Source organism: Selaginella moellendorffii, unplaced genomic scaffold, assembly GCF_000143415.4.
Source record: "Selaginella moellendorffii unplaced genomic scaffold, v1.0 SELMOscaffold_149, whole genome shotgun sequence".
Taxonomy (NCBI): domain Eukaryota; kingdom Viridiplantae; phylum Streptophyta; class Lycopodiopsida; order Selaginellales; family Selaginellaceae; genus Selaginella; species Selaginella moellendorffii.
Window position 1 is genome coordinate 228799 of NW_003314410.1, and position 15121 is coordinate 243919.

The following is a 15121-nucleotide window of genomic DNA, read 5'->3' on the forward strand; positions in this document are numbered from 1 at the left end:
ACCGTGCGGGCACGCAACAGCAGCACGGAAGAGCCATCCAGCAGGCTGTCCGATCAGCAGGATTCCTCGTCCCCTCCCGCTTCTAGCGACGAGTAATTTAGCAGCTTTCGTTTTGAGAACTTTCCCTTTTTGCCCTGCCTATATAAAATAGTGATTCTTAGCTCAAACTTAGGGTACATCGTTGATGAAGGGCTAGGGCGGATGCCGGGATGTCTTGGGGTTGGGGTTGGGGTCGCGACGCTTCCACTCTGCCCATTGATCGGAGCTCCAGGTGCTTCTCTCTCTCCCCTCCCGCAAGGTAAGTTCGTTTAGATAGGCAATAAGACAAAAGCGAAGCTGCTTGCAACGAGCTAAGAGGTCTGTTAGATGCGATCAAGAAATCCTGTTGAAACTCTCAACGTTCGAGGACACCAGGTTCGCGATTGCAACGCAAAAGGGAGCCAGTGACACAACAAACAACTCAAACAAGTGAAACAACGGATGGACAACGCTCTGTGAATACAAACAAAACTAGATCAACGACACTTAGTTTCATGTTGCCAGGTTCGCGTGTGTTTCGATTTGTTCTAATTTCTTGTCATGAAGAAGCCAAGTGACATGTTGGTGTTGCTCAACGACGATAAGAACTGGAAAACGCCATGTCACAGCGTGTGCCAAGAAGAAAAATGCTACTAGATTGGAGAGATTTTGTGTCAACGTTTTGGAGAGATTGTCAGTGCTTTGAGTTATGTTGTTACTGCGCTCAAGGCAAGACCTGTGAGCTGAGAAACAACTTTTTGGCACCTGCGATCTTCAGAACTTCAATCCAGCTGAAGACGTAAATGACAATGACAACAGCGATCATGATCCGTAACTCTCGCACCTCTCCACCTCTCAAGGTAAGGGCTTTTCTTTGTGTTAGGAATAAGCGAGTAAGACAACGAAACAAGAGAGATTTGCTGGAGACAAGAAAGCGAAGCTGCTTGCAACGAGCTAGGATCGAATGATCAACGATAAATGAAAGGCTTGAATTCGTGTTGAAACTCTCAACGTTTGAAGACATCAGGTTCGCTCTTTATTTTCGACGGGTCAAGAAGATGCTATGCTCAACGCAAAAGGGAACTAGGGACACAGTCAAGCTAAGATGATATGCTCATAAAACAGCTCAAACAAGCTAAGTGCAAAACAAGGGTCCAAGGAACCCTCAACGCAAAGGGAAACTTAGCTTCAGGTTTGCATGTGTTTCAATTTGTTCTAATTTCTTGTCATGAAAAAGACAATTGACGTGTTGGTGCTGCTCAACCACGATAAGAACTAAAAAACGCTGTGTTCAAAAAGAAAAATGCTGCGAGATTGGAGTGATTTCTGTCAACGTTTTGGAGAGGCTTTGAGTTATGTTGTTGCTGTGCTCAACGGAAGACCTGCTGGCTGAGAAACAACGTGATCTTCAGAACTTCAATCCAGCTGAAGACGTACATTGACAATGGTCCAACCTTAATGAAAACAACGATCATGAAAACTCCCAAGGCAAAGGAATGTGCATAGTGTGAATTTACAAGAAAAGACGCCTGAATCAACTCATATATTGGTTTGTCTAACTAGGATGTTTGCTGTTCAACGAAATGGAAGTCGAAGTTTAAGAGGTTCGTGAGCTGTTTGTTCTAACCAAAATGTTTGTCCAAAGAACCAAGTCTTGTTCTCTTTAGTTTTCATTATGGTTTCTCTAACTTCCTTTTGTTTTTGCAACACCATGAGATTGCAATGGTGCCATAGAACAACGTTCCAGGGCCAGCTAACGTAGATGGAAGTTTACGCTCTGGCAGTGGGAAAACGAGACGATCTACACAAGCACTCTGTGGTTTCCTTGAAAAGAAATGAAATGTTGCAAACATTTGTCGAGTAGTTATGTCTTTTCAGGTGCTAGCTTAGTTGGGAGTGGCCATTGCCACCGTCACTGACTTACAATTCCATTTATTTGACGTGGATCATACCCAGCGCGGGAGCCGGTTTGTGAGCTTTATTCACGAAGTTCACGGATGAATCATCTAATAGCGTCTTACTCCCGATATGCATGGGAAACGGAAGAAAACTCGCCCAAGAACCAAGAACACCGGACGAACTGGAGATAAACAAAAGAGAGGCACTCCTGGTTTGAGAATACAAGGTTAAAAAATATTTTACTTCCTCTAGACTTCTCACAAGCCCAAAGCCGACCCGATAGCTTAGCTTCTCGAATATGCCAAGGCGCGATTCTTTGTTTGAGTAAGAGCCTGCAAACTTTGAGTATCATAAGGGCGCCCCAATCTTATATCTCGAGAAGGGTGCTTGCCGTCCTGAAACCATGACCGCTAGGCAGTGGTGCGTTCCCTGGTCTCTCAAGTATCACAGTGTCCAGGCCTGGTAACAAAAGCAGTGATACATTAGCAACACATCTCTCGCTTTTTTTTTCCCAGCATTACCAGCTTCTTTAGCCGCAACAGCTTCAGCCAGCACGTCCGTGGCGAAAGTAATCTGAGAAGGCTCGTCGGCACCCACCGAAAGGAAGATTTCAGTGTAGCTCCGTGCCTCTCGTTTGTTTCTGAAAAGGAATGAGATGCAAGGAGCAAATGTAATGAACCAAGTGCAGAAAATCTCACCCTGTCACGGTATCGAAGTAGCCCGAAATGTATCTCCTCAAATCACCAAAGTTTGTGTTCCCAAAGATCAGCCGCTGCGCTTCTCGGCTCCCACTCGAGTAAATATAGGCCTGAAAGGAACAAGGCGACAACATCAACATCGTGCTTTGGGAACTTCTATCAGACCTTCGACTCGGCAGAATGCCACAAGGAGAGTGCTTCAGGAACGTCCTGAAAGACTTGGCCTTTGAGTTCACCGTTTTTGTATCCTGTTCTCCAAATATGTCCCTGTGATGCAAAGGATCAAGAAACGTTGATTCAAAACAAGACCAGACCTGCAATTGTTTGAGGGCTGTAACTTTGCGATCGGCAGCAATCATGGCGAGAACGTTACGCTCCGCTGCCGCAATGACTTCGTCCTTAGGAGCATCACTTGGAGGAATGAGCTGCGCTTGCACGTTTCCCTCCTTTGTGTCTTTGGAAGCCTGCTTGTCATAACACGAGAGCTTGATTTCTGCTGCCACCAAAACCATTGAAATCTTGCCTGTTGCCTGAGAAGTTCTAGATCATCTTGAGTCTCCTTCGAATCGTAAGTGGCTGAGAGGTGTTTTCCCACATTGTCACGCGCATAGGGAAACAAAACGTCCGTCACGAACGATATGGGAGTGGTGGTGCCTTCAATATCAAGTAAAATCACACGCTGCAAAGAAGAAAAACATTTGATAAAAGCCGCATAAATGGACAGTATTTCTTACGGGATAGTTTTTCTTTGGAGCTGCAAGGCTGAGTTTCTTCACTGGTCCATGCAAGGGGTCTGTATGGTCGAGGCCAAACTGGCGAAGCTTAAGTGCGGCGTCAAAAAGATAATGGTAGCATTCTGCCTGTTTCGCAAAAGATTAAGAGTCAAGCTGGCAAAAATACTATCACCTGAGTTTTAGCACTGATCCACGAGTCACCCCAGACGTAAATCCCATGGTTTCTCACTAACACCGCCGTCGTTCGTGGATAAGCGGCAATCTTCCAGCAAAACACGAATCAGAAAGACAACAGTGAGAAACGAACGAGCTTTTACTCACGGCTGCTGCTAAAGAGTCCGTGAGCTCGTATTCATACGCAGAGTTTTCAATGATCGGGACTACGAGCTCGTCGTAGTAACCATGCCCTTTGATTCCTTTGATCATCTCCATGTGAGTGATCTACAGCAGATGGAGCTCAAAAGAGTAAAAAGAGAAAAAGAAAAGTATTACCCGAAACTCTTTGGCACCGGGATCGATCATGGTCACGAGACAGCTCTCCATTCCATGGCTGTGAATCACAGCTCCAGCATTCCTCATCGTGTACGCCTAAGTCACGAATCCAAGTCGCATGAGAAGGAAAGAATTTTTAAAAAAAAGTACAAGAAGAAGCTTTAGAACCTTCATGAAAAGAGGAGCACAGTCCGTGCATTTGGGCGGCTTGTGAGGAGGAGGCAATGGCAATGGCGTGGAGAGGACGGCCCCATTCTTATCCAGCACATACATATCCTCCGCATTCATCTTTTCCTTCTGGACTCCTGGGAGATCGAAACGAATCCCAAGATCACAATGCTCGCATCGCATCGCAGAAATTTTACCTGAGGGAGCCATGACGATCAAGCGATCGGCCATGGGGAGCTGCGGATCCTCCACCTTGAGAGTAACACCTCCGCCAGTTCCAGACACCCAGCCGAGGCCATAGAACTGCCTGCACAGCGCCGCCACGAGCGTCTTCGCTTGCTCAGTGGCGCTCTCCACCACTGTCCCCATTGCCGATAAACCCTAGAGAATCCTGCCACGTGTCAGAAAATTCTTTTGTGCCAACGTGGCAGCATCGTCAGCAGATCCCAACCGTCAAAAACAAGAAAGAACATAATCTGGACCGCCGAAAAAGAATACTAACAAAATCATCTCTCTTCGCAATTTACATAGTATATAAGCGCAAAATCACAATGCTATGTTACAAAGCATCGCCCAGGGAGAGCCTGCGATGACCGAGCTTGTGTCGATACGCAGCCTTGAGCTCTTCTAGTGTCAAGTTGCCAGAGTTTGGCCTTGCGAGAGCTCCATCTTCCTTGGCAGCTCCCGAGCTGTAGTGGCCGACGCTGCTGGGAATGTACCTGTTCTTCCGGCTGGAGATGGCGCTCGTCGACCGCCGCGTCGGCTCGCTCACTGGCCTGGAAGGGATATCTTCGTCGCTGAGAGATGAGGCTGGAGCTGGGTCGATTGTCATCTCGCCCTCGAGAATCCGAAGAACCTGTTTCGTTTTCGTGTGAGTCGTGAGAACTCGCTCGAAGTTGGTGCTAGATGCAAATGGAAAACAAACCATACCTGGGACATCCGTGGCCGTGTGTTTGGATCCCGTGATATGCACAGGAAAGCAGCATGGAGCATACAGGTCACTTCGTCCTTCTCAAACTCGCCGCAAAGTTTGGGGTCGACTAGCTCCCGGTAGACTCGTTTTCTCAACAATGGACGAGCCTAGAACAAATCACACGAGCATATTAGAGAAAGGTTGTGAGAGACCAGCTCAAGAACTTACCCATTCCGTGAGGCATTGCTGACCCTTTGGACGCGAAATGTCGATGGCCTTGCGGCCAGTTACAAGCTCCAAGAGCACTATTCCAAACGAGTAAACGTCTGCCTTTTCTGTGATCTGACCACTTTGTGTATATTCAGGTGCTAAATACCTGACAGAGCAGAGTTCATGCCATAGCTAAGTTTTGTTTCACGTAAAGCTTTCAAAACCTTACCCGAAGGTGCCAATAACGCGGGTTTCAACTCCAAGTTCTCCATCTGGTTGCCATCTAGCTAGACCAAAATCACCAACCTGGAACAAAACCGGAACTTCACGCGTGCTCTTTCATAACAATGCAACTTACCATAGGTTCGTAGTCATGTGTTAGAAGAATGTTGTTAGGACGCATGTCTCTGTGAACAATGCAGCCGACTCGGCATTCCTCGTGCAGATACCGTAATCCTCGAGCAGCACCGATAGCAACCCTTTGTCTGTATTTCCACTCCAGTGGATCCATGGTTTTACCTGCAGGAACTTGGCATCGTTAGCAAAAGAAAAAAAAAAACAGAAGAACTTACCGTAAAGATGAGCATCCAAAGAGTTATTGCATATAAACTCGTAGACCAAAAGACGCCTGCTGTCCTCCATGCAGTAGCCGATAAGCATGACAACGTTTCGGTGTTGAGCACAGCTCAAAACCTCCACCTCTGAGCAGAATTCGACGTCGCCTTGCGAGCTCGCGAGCTTGTGCTGCTTAACTGCAACGACTTGGCCTTCAGGAAGAACGCCTCTGTGCACCGAGCCAAAGCCACCTTCCGCCAGAAAGTTGGCCTGGGAGAAACCACCTGTGGCGAGCTCGAGCTCTTCGAACGTGAACTCTCTGGGAGGTCGGCCGAAGACAGGTGCTTTGTGCTGGCAGATCGAGCACAGAGGTGGTGGCTCTAACGGAGAGTGTGTCGTCAAAGACACAGCTCTTCTTATGCTTGTGGCTTCTTCGCAATTTGGCCGGTTGTTTCTCTCGTCCAGTTCTGAGCTGAGCTTGCAGGATGTGAGCAAATCAGACAGCGCTAGCTTCGGAGCAGTACCACTGCTGCTTAATCGCGGAGCGGCAGGGTTCAGAATAGTTTTCAAGCTTTGCCTGGAGCTGCCCTCTCTCATACTTGTAGACAGCCGGGAGTCTGAAGAAATCCGTTGCTTGATTGGACTGATTCTTGCTCTTTGAACTGGTGTGCTGCTTCTCTTACCTGAAGGAGTCATAATTAGCATGATTCACACAAACACAAGTGGAAGTACCTTCAGCTTGTCGTGCCTCCTTGTATTCTTTGTTCTTAGAGTGGTCCTTAGTCGAGAGATTCCTGGATGAGTTTCTCCACCGTCTTGGGACAACCGTCGGGTCGTCGCTATCGGATTCTGACGCACCATATTCCGGACGACGTACGTCCTCGATGGTCACACCAAAGCTTTCAGGAGTAGTCGTTTGATAGCTGCCAGGTTCTGTGCCTGAGAATGGGGAGGTGCTGGACTCGGAGCATGATGAATTTCCTCTGCTGGTAGATGTGAAAGGCGTTCCCACATCGGGACTGCTTGCGGGAGTTTCAGCCTGCTTTGCCAACGGTGGTGGAACTGCGGCCTTTTCTAATGGCGTCGCTTCTGGAGATTGCTTGAGATTGAGCCGGAGTATCTTGGGATTGTAGCGATCCACAATGACCAAATTGCACTGTAAGTTGTCTGAGCACCTCTTTTCTTCCTTCTTCAAGTGCCTGAAAAAGAAAATTTCCACCGTAAATCTACGTAGAAAAACGGAAAAACTTTCGAGCAACGTACCTGTCAAGTACAACCCATGTAGCCTGAAGTTTCTTCGCTTCGATCGTCGTTGCTCCTTTCTCTGCGGAAGGATAAATCTTCACGGTCGTTTGTACCTGTCGCAATCGATCCCGTCGGTATAGAAAAGCTTATAACGGAATCGTGAAGTACTCACCTTCTTCGCATCAAAAAGGCTTTGAAGCTGCTCCATCATACACTGGCAAGACTTCCGCGTTTCCTCCTGCCGGATCTTGTCCTTCGTCGAAGAATCGCGGGCGAATTTCGCAAATTTCCAAAACTTCCATCCTAGAAACAACCCAAACCAGTTAAGCAATCACCGGCCAGAATACGAGAAAAAAGAAGAAGAAGAAAGAAAAAAACGCTTGAAACGCTTACCGGAGCTGGAAGGAAGCAGAGCTAGCAGGATGATCCTATCCCCGGGCTGGACCACATTCGATAGAGCCCACTCAAGAGCATGCCTCGTGATGCTCTTGCTCCCGTCAATTGCCACCACAATCACCTCGGCAGCAAGTTGCCGGAAGCTCTCGGGCCTCGCGATCAAATTGCTTCTCGAGGACGGGGCGATCTTCTTCGTCTTGGCCTTGTCCCCGACAGCAGCGCCCATGAGCCCAAAGCTCATCGGGAAAGGCTTGGGCCTGTCGAAGTCGAGCCGGTGCCTGGCAGCTCCTCCTCCAGGAGGACGAGCCAGATCTAATTTGGAGGAGGCCTTCCTCAGCATCTCCTCCGATGCAACGTCCCCCGAGAGAGACGAAGAAGGGGGAGGAGAAGAAGAAGAAGGGGAGAAGGAGAGAGAGAGAGAAAGGGAGGAGAGATTTCTCTCCAAGGAAGACTTTTTCCTGATGCCCCTGCCCGCTGCTTCCCTCACCAAAATCCACTATCTATCTGCTCGGATCCCCGTGCTCGGACGGAAACGCAAGCGCAATCCCCTTGTAGGCCCAACATACTTCTTCCACTTTGGACCTGTATCTTGGAAAGTACCCGAGCGGTCAGCGCCTCTAGAAACCTAGCCTAGGAGCTCCAAGAATCCGATCGACCGCGAGAGGGAGACGATGATCCATTGAAATCTCCCAGAAATCGCTCGCATTTCCGTCCCCTGTGACGAAATTTCGAGCTGATACCTGGGGACAATGCGATTCCGACCGCGCGCTCCGTTACGGGCAGTGCATGGTAGGCAGCCTAACCACGAGAGCGATCGAGGCCGCCATCGCCGTCGCGTCTGGGCGCCATATCTTTGTCATAGATGCGTGGATTAGAACCCTAGGAAAGAGCCATTCCAGTACGAGCATGTGAATGGGGAGGCGCGGCGTCATGCTACTACTACTGCTAACTATTTCAGCAGGACCCCACTTTGGCGGCGCTACGCCAAACTTGGCGGAATTTCGTCCAACCACGACCGATTATATTGTGTGATCGAATCCCACGATTCTAGTTACATGGTTTTAAAAACCTCCACGCCGCGTTATCGTTTTTTTATCTCCTCCATATCTTGGAAGCGTATAGTCCTTACGTGTTCTTGGCTCTCGGACAAGCTAAGATCCAAGCTGTATGGATGGATACAAGAGAATGGCTGGGCGGTTGATCCATCACTCGTCACTCGCCGCGATCCAGAGAGCCGCTCTGCCGAGTTTTTATAAAGTCGAGTACTTCGTCGCAAGCAAACAATTCCCTTGGCACTGTGTGTCCCGGGTGGCAAGAGCTTGTCTCCTTGTATCGCTCATAACTATAAAGCGGCCGTAACTTAACTTACACTTGGTCCCCACTGAGAACTCTGGGAGAACCTCTGCAACACCAAACATTGTAGTACGTGATCACGTAAAAATCGATTTTGCAAAGGCTTACCGTCCGAGGAAACGAGAAAAGGAGCGTTCCTTGCTTGGTTCTGTTGCAGTGAAAGCGATGGGCTTTCTTACGGAGTTTCTGTTAAGCACGGCTCCCTTTTCGCGTGATGGCAGGCCTGCCTATGTCACAGTGAGAATAGAACTGTTAGCAATGTAGGATTTTAAGATACAGGAAACTCTAACCTCGCGATTTGATTTTTCTATAGCTTTGTTCCTGCACTGGAGATCCAAAAGAAGCGTCGTGACAAGAGCTCGGCTACAAAGATCCTCTTGTCACTCTGCGATGCCTATAGCCTCTCCCTGTAATGGCGTGCTGGATCAGTGGTCTACCTAACAAAGCCTAAAGCTCCTCTTACCTTTTATCTTCTCGCGGTACAGTAGTCTCCAGCCTGCAACGAGTGTGTTGTGCCGCTCACAAGCCTCCCGTGACTGGCCAGTACTTTTAACATTCGGATCTGGAGAAGAGAATATCCAGTCAGGCCCGACCGAGCAAAGTGTTTAATATCACCTGGACCATCAAAGGATTGAATAAGATTGATGAAAAAGCTTTGGAATCATTTGAAAAGTCGGGCCTCACCTTTCGTGATCACAGCTAATGGAATGTGATGAGTTCTTCTGGCCAGTAGAATGAGTCTGCTTGCACGCACGCACCACTGTTCATCATTTTTTTCTCGCGCTTAGACATGTCTAAATCTCCACTTTGGCACTTTGGGTGTTGTTTGTGCAAAGCAAAAGCACCACACACCACACAGCACCACTGCCAGACTTTCTGGTCGCTCTCTGAGAAAAAAGAAACACAAAAGGAAGAAAGAACAATGAGACTTGAATGAATCAATTCCAACAAAAGAAACACCGTACCATTTCGCGACCCACCACATGCTATCCTTTGGTGTCGAAGTCTGTCCGCCTCACAAGTTTCCATTATGGCCTCAAGAAACAAATGAATTCATATCCAAAATGTCTGACTTTAGCAGCCGAGATGGATCGGGAACTAATGAGCCAGAAGAAAAAAAGAGGGGAAGAGCACAGCAAAAATTCGCGTACTTGTCACTGCGCGTTTCTAAAACTCTGCAAATTATGAAACATATGTACCATATCTTGCACTTCTGTAGTGGCAGCCGGATTAGAATAAAATGATAGCTCAAACCGCAACTTCCAAAGGCTCACCTGTCCCAGGAGTTGCCATTCTCTTGCCTCGCGGAATGCAGCGAGTATGAGCTCAAGTCTGTGCAATAGGAAGAGTCCTCTGGGAGTGCCATCCAGCCGGCCGCCTTGCTCTCTTCGTGCTTGAGTATGTGTTTCACGTACTGGAATGCCGAGGCCACCAAGTTCCGCTCGAGAGCGTTCAGCTGGAAGGTGTAGAGCTTGCGGTCACCGACGAGCTTCTTGAACTTGTGGACAACGTATGTGTAGGCCTGTTGAGCTTGGGTAGAGTGAGGAACACCAACGGGGCTGAAGTCGGAAAACCAGTCACACGTCGTGAGTGGAACGCCTTTCATGATCTTCTCTTCAAACTTGTCGTACTTGTTGAGAAAGAGAATGAAGGGGGTTCCCTTGAAGCAGGGGCGTGCCACAATGTCCTGAAAAAGCTCCTTGCTTATAAGAAGTTTGTTTCGGGCAACGCCATCGCTGTCTATCCATAATTGATCGAATTCGCTGAGTGCCACAGTAAAGACAACCGCTCGAACGTCCTCGAACATTCCCAGCCATTTCTTTCCTTCTTTAAGACCGATACCACCCACTCGTATAAGCTGGTACCTGCGTGATGTTTCAAGTCAAGACGCGCGAGAAAGAAAAAGAAGTTAATTGGCTAACCTTCCCGTAGGAGAGTAATCCACTGTGTCATGCATTGCACCTGAAGTCTGCTCCCGATCGGGTAAACCAAATTCTATCTCTGCAAGTCCGGAACCTTGGGTCAAGCCTTCTGCATATAAGATATCGTGATCCACAGGCTCGTACTCATTGCTTGAGAGCTCCACGACCTGAAAACAAAGAATTTAAGTCCTTCACCATTTAAACTGCACATGCTCACCCTTTCTAGGAATTCTCCGGCAACATCAGGTAGCTTATGAAGTTCCTCCTTCCTCTTGAATGTAGCTTGAATAGCAGGATCGCGCCAAAGCTCTTCCACAGATGCTGCGTACTCTCGTGTAGCAGCAGGAAAGTACCTTTCCAAAGATCCATCAGCTGTAATGTCAAGGAACCAGTCCGCTAGATTCTTCAACCGCGTATCCATCGAATACATATTCTTTGAGGTTTCGCCTGAGAAAGATACATTGATAAGGCCTTACTTGCAGTGTCACCATACCTGTCGCAGGAGGATCACATTTGATCTTCAACAAAGCATCACCTTCTTCATCTTCAAAACGCTCGCGACCTTCTAACAATATAACAAGATACTTGTAGATGTACGTTTGAATCATTTCCTTGTATCTCTCAAGTTCCTTCTGCTCGAAACCACCTCTGTAGAGAAACTTGGCCTGAGAAACACCACAAATTTTAGTATTGAGTTCATTCACGTGAAAGGTCTTTACCTGCTTGAAGATTGTACTCCTGCCAGAGCCCTCGTGACCCAGTAAAAGCAGCTTGCTCACATTCTTATGCTCCAAAATGGCGGGAGGGTACCTAGCCGAAAGCTCACGAGCACTTGGTTTGTTGGCACGTACACTTCCACGAGGCGTCGGCAATGAGAACAGAGAATACATCACTCTTATGGAAGCCTGTACAAACATAACGCTCAGAGCACATTGATACGCACGCTTAGAGTTACCTTCTCCCATATGTTTCCTTTATAGTTGTTCTGTCCTTCTTCCATATACGATCCATCGGGTGATAGAAAAAGGTAAGTACTCGGAGGACACTGCACTCCTGCCAACTGATCATAACAACAACGTAGAAATTACTGTAGCGCTATGCAAGAACAAGAAATTACCTTCAACATTTTTAATTCAGACTTGGTGATCTGACGACAATTTATATAGACCTCCGTTGTACCAAGGCTTGCATCCGGCTTAAGGTTGCCACCAACTTTCAACTCTGCAGTGACGATCTTGCTTGGCTTTTCACCTTCCTGTTGCAGCATAGAATAAAAACTTCTCAGTACTCTGAAAGCTTCGTTCGTAATAAAGCAAACTTACCTTTCCCCACAGTCCAGAGGTTTTGTCGTACCAGTATTTGCCGGGCTTAAGTTTTGGAGGAGGATTGCTGCAGCTCAATAGCTCGGACATCTCCGGCGCAGCGAGGGCCCTGCCGTTCACAATAAGCTGCTCGGGACGTAGTTGATTGGCCAAACAATCCTTCTCTGTGCGCATGATCTGCTGGATCTCCAAGGGACTCAGAATGCTTTTGAGCAGCCTGGACGGCTTCCCAAGATACGGTCGTCGTGATTCATGAATAGGCAGGCCAATGCACCGTAAGCACTTCCGCCCCTCCGGCATGGAGCCCATTGCAATAAGGACGCAGTTCCGACAGTACCTCGCAGTGCAGACGAGGCACGTCTCTTTCTCCTGTAACATGTGTTTTTTAAGACACCGATGGCATTCACGCTTTTTCGTCACCACCACCACTGGCTCCACCGCAGTAACACCAGATGGCGAGCCAGGCCTCGAAGATCCGTCAGCTCTATCCCTCTCTGGCATCGAAATGGACCGCGGAGTGGAATGGAAGTCCGAGTTTTCCAAGTTGTGGTTCTCACTGAGCGACACGGATCTTAAAGCCGACGGAGAAGGCAGTGCAGAGGCCGCAGCTGACACTGCCGCGGAAAACTGGACGTTCAGCTCTTCAATCTCCGAGGAGGAGGATTTCCGCGACAGGGAGTTCAATCCGGAGTACGCTAGCCTTGAATCCGGGGAACTCGAGCCGGCCTCCTTCTCTTTAGAGGCAGCCTTTCCTCTTGTCCCACTGTTGGACAAAGGACTTCTTCCTGTGGTAGACGAGCTGTCCTTCTCTACCAGTCCTGTGATAGGTGATCTTGCTGACCCCGACTCGCTTATCAGCTTCTCTGCTGCCAAATGAGCTCGTTTCCTGGTATCTATGTGTAGCGCAGACGGCTTGGGCCTTGGCGTCTTGGAAACCGACGACGAATCCACCTGGCTGGAACTATCCCGAGATCCAACCAGTGGATCAGCCCTGGGAACCGGATGATCACCTACATGTCCCGAGTACTCCATTGCGAATGAATAATCGAGCTGATCGTAGTCTGGAATAGGCGCTCCCGGCGGCAGCATGGGCCTCAAGAGATTCTCCAGTGAGATGTCCGGCGGGTCTAGAGGCTGCGGCTCCATGATGCTTGCGACAACGGTCATCCTGATCACCAAGCAGCGCAGGGAAATTCGACTCGCCTTTCACGATCTTGCATTGTAATCCAGGAGAACGTACCTCTTCGGGCGCGGCGCTGTCGGCGGCAGGACGAGGAGGATCTGCCGCGCCGCAGCTCCAGCTCGCCTCCGCGCGCTGCGAGAGAAGAATCCATTACTGTAGAGCCGCTGGCCGCCATCGCTGCTCCATAACCCTAGCTGCGCATCTTTTTTACACGGCCAGGCGCACAAGAAGTGACTGAAAGAGATGAGCGCGTGGAATGGCGCCGTACACTGCCTCTTGGGCCACATGGTCCACAAATAACAACGGCCCGTACTGTATGAAGCGCTAGGATCATCCGAGGAGCTCGTCAAGAGAGAGGCGATGGCGCACCACATTGCCCAATGCCTGGCGCCCCTGATCCATCTCATCGTGAACGATGTAGGCGTTGAGCAGGCTCGTCCAATCGTTGTGACTCGCCGGGAATGGCATGCCCTGGACGAGATCCTCGGCGTCGCGCAGCCGCCCCAATCGCCCCAGCAAATCCACCAGGCAGCAGTAGTGCTCGCGGATCGGCACCAGGCAGTGGTCGTGTCCGATACTGGAGAAGAAATCGCGCGCGCGATCGAGCAGGCCGAGGTGCCCACACGCGTGGAGCACGCTCGTGAAGGTGATCTCGTCGGGGGAGATCCCATCGAGGAGCTGCTGAAAGAAGATCTCGAGCGCCTCGGCCCCGCGACCGAGATTCGCGCAGCTCGCGATCATCGAGTTCCAGGACACGGCGTTCCTCTCGGGCATAGCGTGGAACGCCGCCAGCGCCTGGCCGACATGGCCATTGATCGCCGCCGCCGCGAGCCAGCCATTCCAGGACACGAGATCGTGCCTGGGCGATCGCAAGAACACCTTGCGCGCTTCCTCCATCTTGCCATTCTGGCCATAGCCGAAGAGCAGCGCGTTCCACGACACGACGTCGCGCTCGCGCATCGCGGCGAAGAGATCTCCCGCTTCATCCAAGAGCCCTTCTAAGGCAAATGCCGAGAGCATGGCATTCAACGAGACGATGTTCCACGCCGGCGAGGTGTTGTACAGAGCCTTGGCCATCGCCATGTGGCCATAAATGGCGTACGACGCGATCATAGTGTTCCAGGTAATCACGTCCCGGCACTGGGCGGTATCAAAGTCACGCTTCGCATACTCCAAATGCCCGTTTTGGGCATATGCTGCTACCATGGCATTCCACGACGCTGTGTTCCTCTCCGCCATATTGTGAAAGATTCTCTCTGCTTGATCGAGATCGCCGCTGGTGGAGCACGCGGTGATCATCGCGTTGCTAGCGATCGCGTCGTGCTCCGGCATGGATTTGTAGATTCGCTCGCATTCCTGGAGATTTCCCCGCTGGGAGAACGCGGTGATCATCGTGGTACACGCGACGATATTCCAGGTGGGCATGATCATGAAGAGGTTCTGCGCCTCGGAGTGGCCGCGCTGGCCATAGGCCTGGATCATCGACGTCCAGGAGATTTCGTTCTTCATCGGCATGGCCGCTAAGATCTCCTTGGCTGATTCCAAGTGCCAGTCTTGGGCATTTGCGGAGAGAATGGTGTTCCAGGAGACAAGATTGTGGCCGGGCATCCGATCAAAGATCGTCGCTGCCTCTCCGGAAGCTTGCATCAATGCGTTCCAGGAGATGATGTCTCGCCCTGGCATTCGATCGAAGAAGTCCTTTGCCTTCGCCAGATTCCCAGCCTGGGCATGCGCGGTGACCATGGCATTCCAGGATGCCGCGTTCAATCTGGGAAAGCGGTGGAAGAACGTCTCGGCCTGATCGATGGCCCCGTTCTGGGCATAGGCAGTGATGATGATGTTGAAGGAAAAATCGTTGGGGCGAGCGATGGCGTCGAAGATCCTGCGCGCGTCGCCGAGGCTCCCGCATTTGCCATACATCTGGACGAGCAAATTCGCGAGGTAGATGTCGCTCTTGAGCCCGCTGGAATCGATCTGGGCGTGGATCCTCCTCCCCGCCCAGAGATCCCTAGA

The 15121-nt window shown here is 49.9% G+C and overlaps 5 protein-coding genes and 1 long non-coding RNA gene across 6 annotated transcripts in view; 2 read left to right on the plus strand and 4 right to left on the minus strand.

Annotated features, from left to right (window-relative positions):
• The first annotated feature begins 162 nt into the window (after positions 1 to 162).
• On the plus strand, positions 163 to 1577 carry LOC112343412. Its single transcript, XR_002991264.1, has 2 exons — positions 163 to 357; positions 415 to 1577. It is a non-coding gene; the product is annotated as an uncharacterized LOC112343412 (long non-coding RNA).
• Positions 1578 to 2105: 528 nt separating this feature from the next.
• On the minus strand, positions 2106 to 4388 carry LOC9652564 (probable bifunctional methylthioribulose-1-phosphate dehydratase/enolase-phosphatase E1). The gene is made up of 12 exons (XM_024666822.1): positions 4207 to 4388; positions 4010 to 4146; positions 3842 to 3937; positions 3671 to 3790; positions 3522 to 3611; positions 3350 to 3475; positions 3139 to 3294; positions 2930 to 3079; positions 2781 to 2882; positions 2616 to 2725; positions 2439 to 2557; positions 2106 to 2376 (listed from the first exon to the last, which is right to left on the minus strand). Exons 1-12 carry the CDS (start codon positions 4376 to 4378, stop codon positions 2285 to 2287), a joined length of 1470 nt encoding a protein of 489 aa, XP_024522590.1. The 5' UTR covers positions 4379 to 4388; the 3' UTR covers positions 2106 to 2284.
• Positions 4389 to 4488: 100 nt separating this feature from the next.
• On the minus strand, positions 4489 to 7918 carry LOC9652565 (inactive protein kinase SELMODRAFT_444075-like). The gene is made up of 10 exons (XM_024666821.1): positions 7326 to 7918; positions 7105 to 7235; positions 6951 to 7045; positions 6420 to 6886; positions 5705 to 6370; positions 5491 to 5651; positions 5362 to 5438; positions 5151 to 5298; positions 4940 to 5089; positions 4489 to 4865 (listed from the first exon to the last, which is right to left on the minus strand). Exons 1-10 carry the CDS (start codon positions 7666 to 7668, stop codon positions 4569 to 4571), a joined length of 2535 nt encoding a protein of 844 aa, XP_024522589.1. The 5' UTR covers positions 7669 to 7918; the 3' UTR covers positions 4489 to 4568.
• A 409-nt stretch (positions 7919 to 8327) lies between these two features.
• LOC9652675 (extra-large guanine nucleotide-binding protein 3) lies at positions 8328 to 13873 on the minus strand. Its single transcript, XM_024666818.1, has 14 exons — positions 13166 to 13873; positions 11926 to 13093; positions 11721 to 11858; positions 11559 to 11663; positions 11323 to 11508; positions 11097 to 11268; positions 10821 to 11050; positions 10604 to 10770; positions 9956 to 10546; positions 9647 to 9894; positions 9366 to 9568; positions 8972 to 9296; positions 8790 to 8908; positions 8328 to 8730 (listed from the first exon to the last, which is right to left on the minus strand). Exons 1-10 carry the CDS (start codon positions 13777 to 13779, stop codon positions 9864 to 9866), a joined length of 3402 nt encoding a protein of 1133 aa, XP_024522586.1. The 5' UTR covers positions 13780 to 13873; the 3' UTR covers positions 8328 to 8730; positions 8790 to 8908; positions 8972 to 9296; positions 9366 to 9568; positions 9647 to 9863.
• On the minus strand, positions 13846 to 14791 carry LOC112343420 (pentatricopeptide repeat-containing protein At4g02750-like). Its single transcript, XM_024666840.1, has 2 exons — positions 13968 to 14791; positions 13846 to 13873 (listed from the first exon to the last, which is right to left on the minus strand). Exons 1-2 carry the CDS (start codon positions 14789 to 14791, stop codon positions 13846 to 13848), a joined length of 852 nt encoding a protein of 283 aa, XP_024522608.1.
• A 45-nt stretch (positions 14792 to 14836) lies between these two features.
• The window catches only part of LOC9652827 (DNA repair protein RAD50), a 5530-nt gene continuing 5245 nt past the window's right edge, over positions 14837 to 15121 (plus strand). The window contains exon 1 of the mRNA XM_024666841.1: positions 14837 to 15088. Within this exon, the coding sequence (XP_024522609.1) occupies positions 14837 to 15088 (252 nt within the window). The remainder of the gene's footprint in view (positions 15089 to 15121) is intronic.

Coding starts and splice junctions, on each gene's coding strand:
- LOC9652564 (XM_024666822.1), bottom strand. CDS start 4,378: ATGGGGACAGTGGTGGAGAGCGCCACTGAGCAAGCGAAGACGCTCGTG. Junction 3,612..3,670: donor CGGACTCTTTAGCAGCAGCC/GTGAGTAAAAGC, acceptor TTTTGCTGGAAG/ATTGCCGCTTATCCACGAAC. Junction 2,377..2,438: donor TGTTGCGGCTAAAGAAGCTG/GTAATGCTGGGA, acceptor TTTTGTTACCAG/GCCTGGACACTGTGATACTT.
- LOC9652565 (XM_024666821.1), bottom strand. CDS start 7,668: ATGCTGAGGAAGGCCTCCTCCAAATTAGATCTGGCTCGTCCTCCTGGA. Junction 5,439..5,490: donor CACATGACTACGAACCTATG/GTAAGTTGCATT, acceptor GTTTTGTTCCAG/GTTGGTGATTTTGGTCTAGC. Junction 4,866..4,939: donor CACGGCCACGGATGTCCCAG/GTATGGTTTGTT, acceptor AAAACGAAACAG/GTTCTTCGGATTCTCGAGGG.
- LOC9652675 (XM_024666818.1), bottom strand. CDS start 13,779: ATGGGATCTCCCCCGACGAGATCACCTTCACGAGCGTGCTCCACGCGT. Junction 11,664..11,720: donor CTGAATTAAAAATGTTGAAG/GTAATTTCTTGT, acceptor TGTTATGATCAG/TTGGCAGGAGTGCAGTGTCC. Junction 10,547..10,603: donor GATTACTCTCCTACGGGAAG/GTTAGCCAATTA, acceptor AACATCACGCAG/GTACCAGCTTATACGAGTGG.
- LOC112343420 (XM_024666840.1), bottom strand. CDS start 14,791: ATGCCAGGGCGAGACATCATCTCCTGGAACGCATTGATGCAAGCTTCC. Junction 13,874..13,967: donor GTGTTCTTGCGATCGCCCAG/GCACGATCTCGT, acceptor GCTATGCCCGAG/AGGAACGCCGTGTCCTGGAA.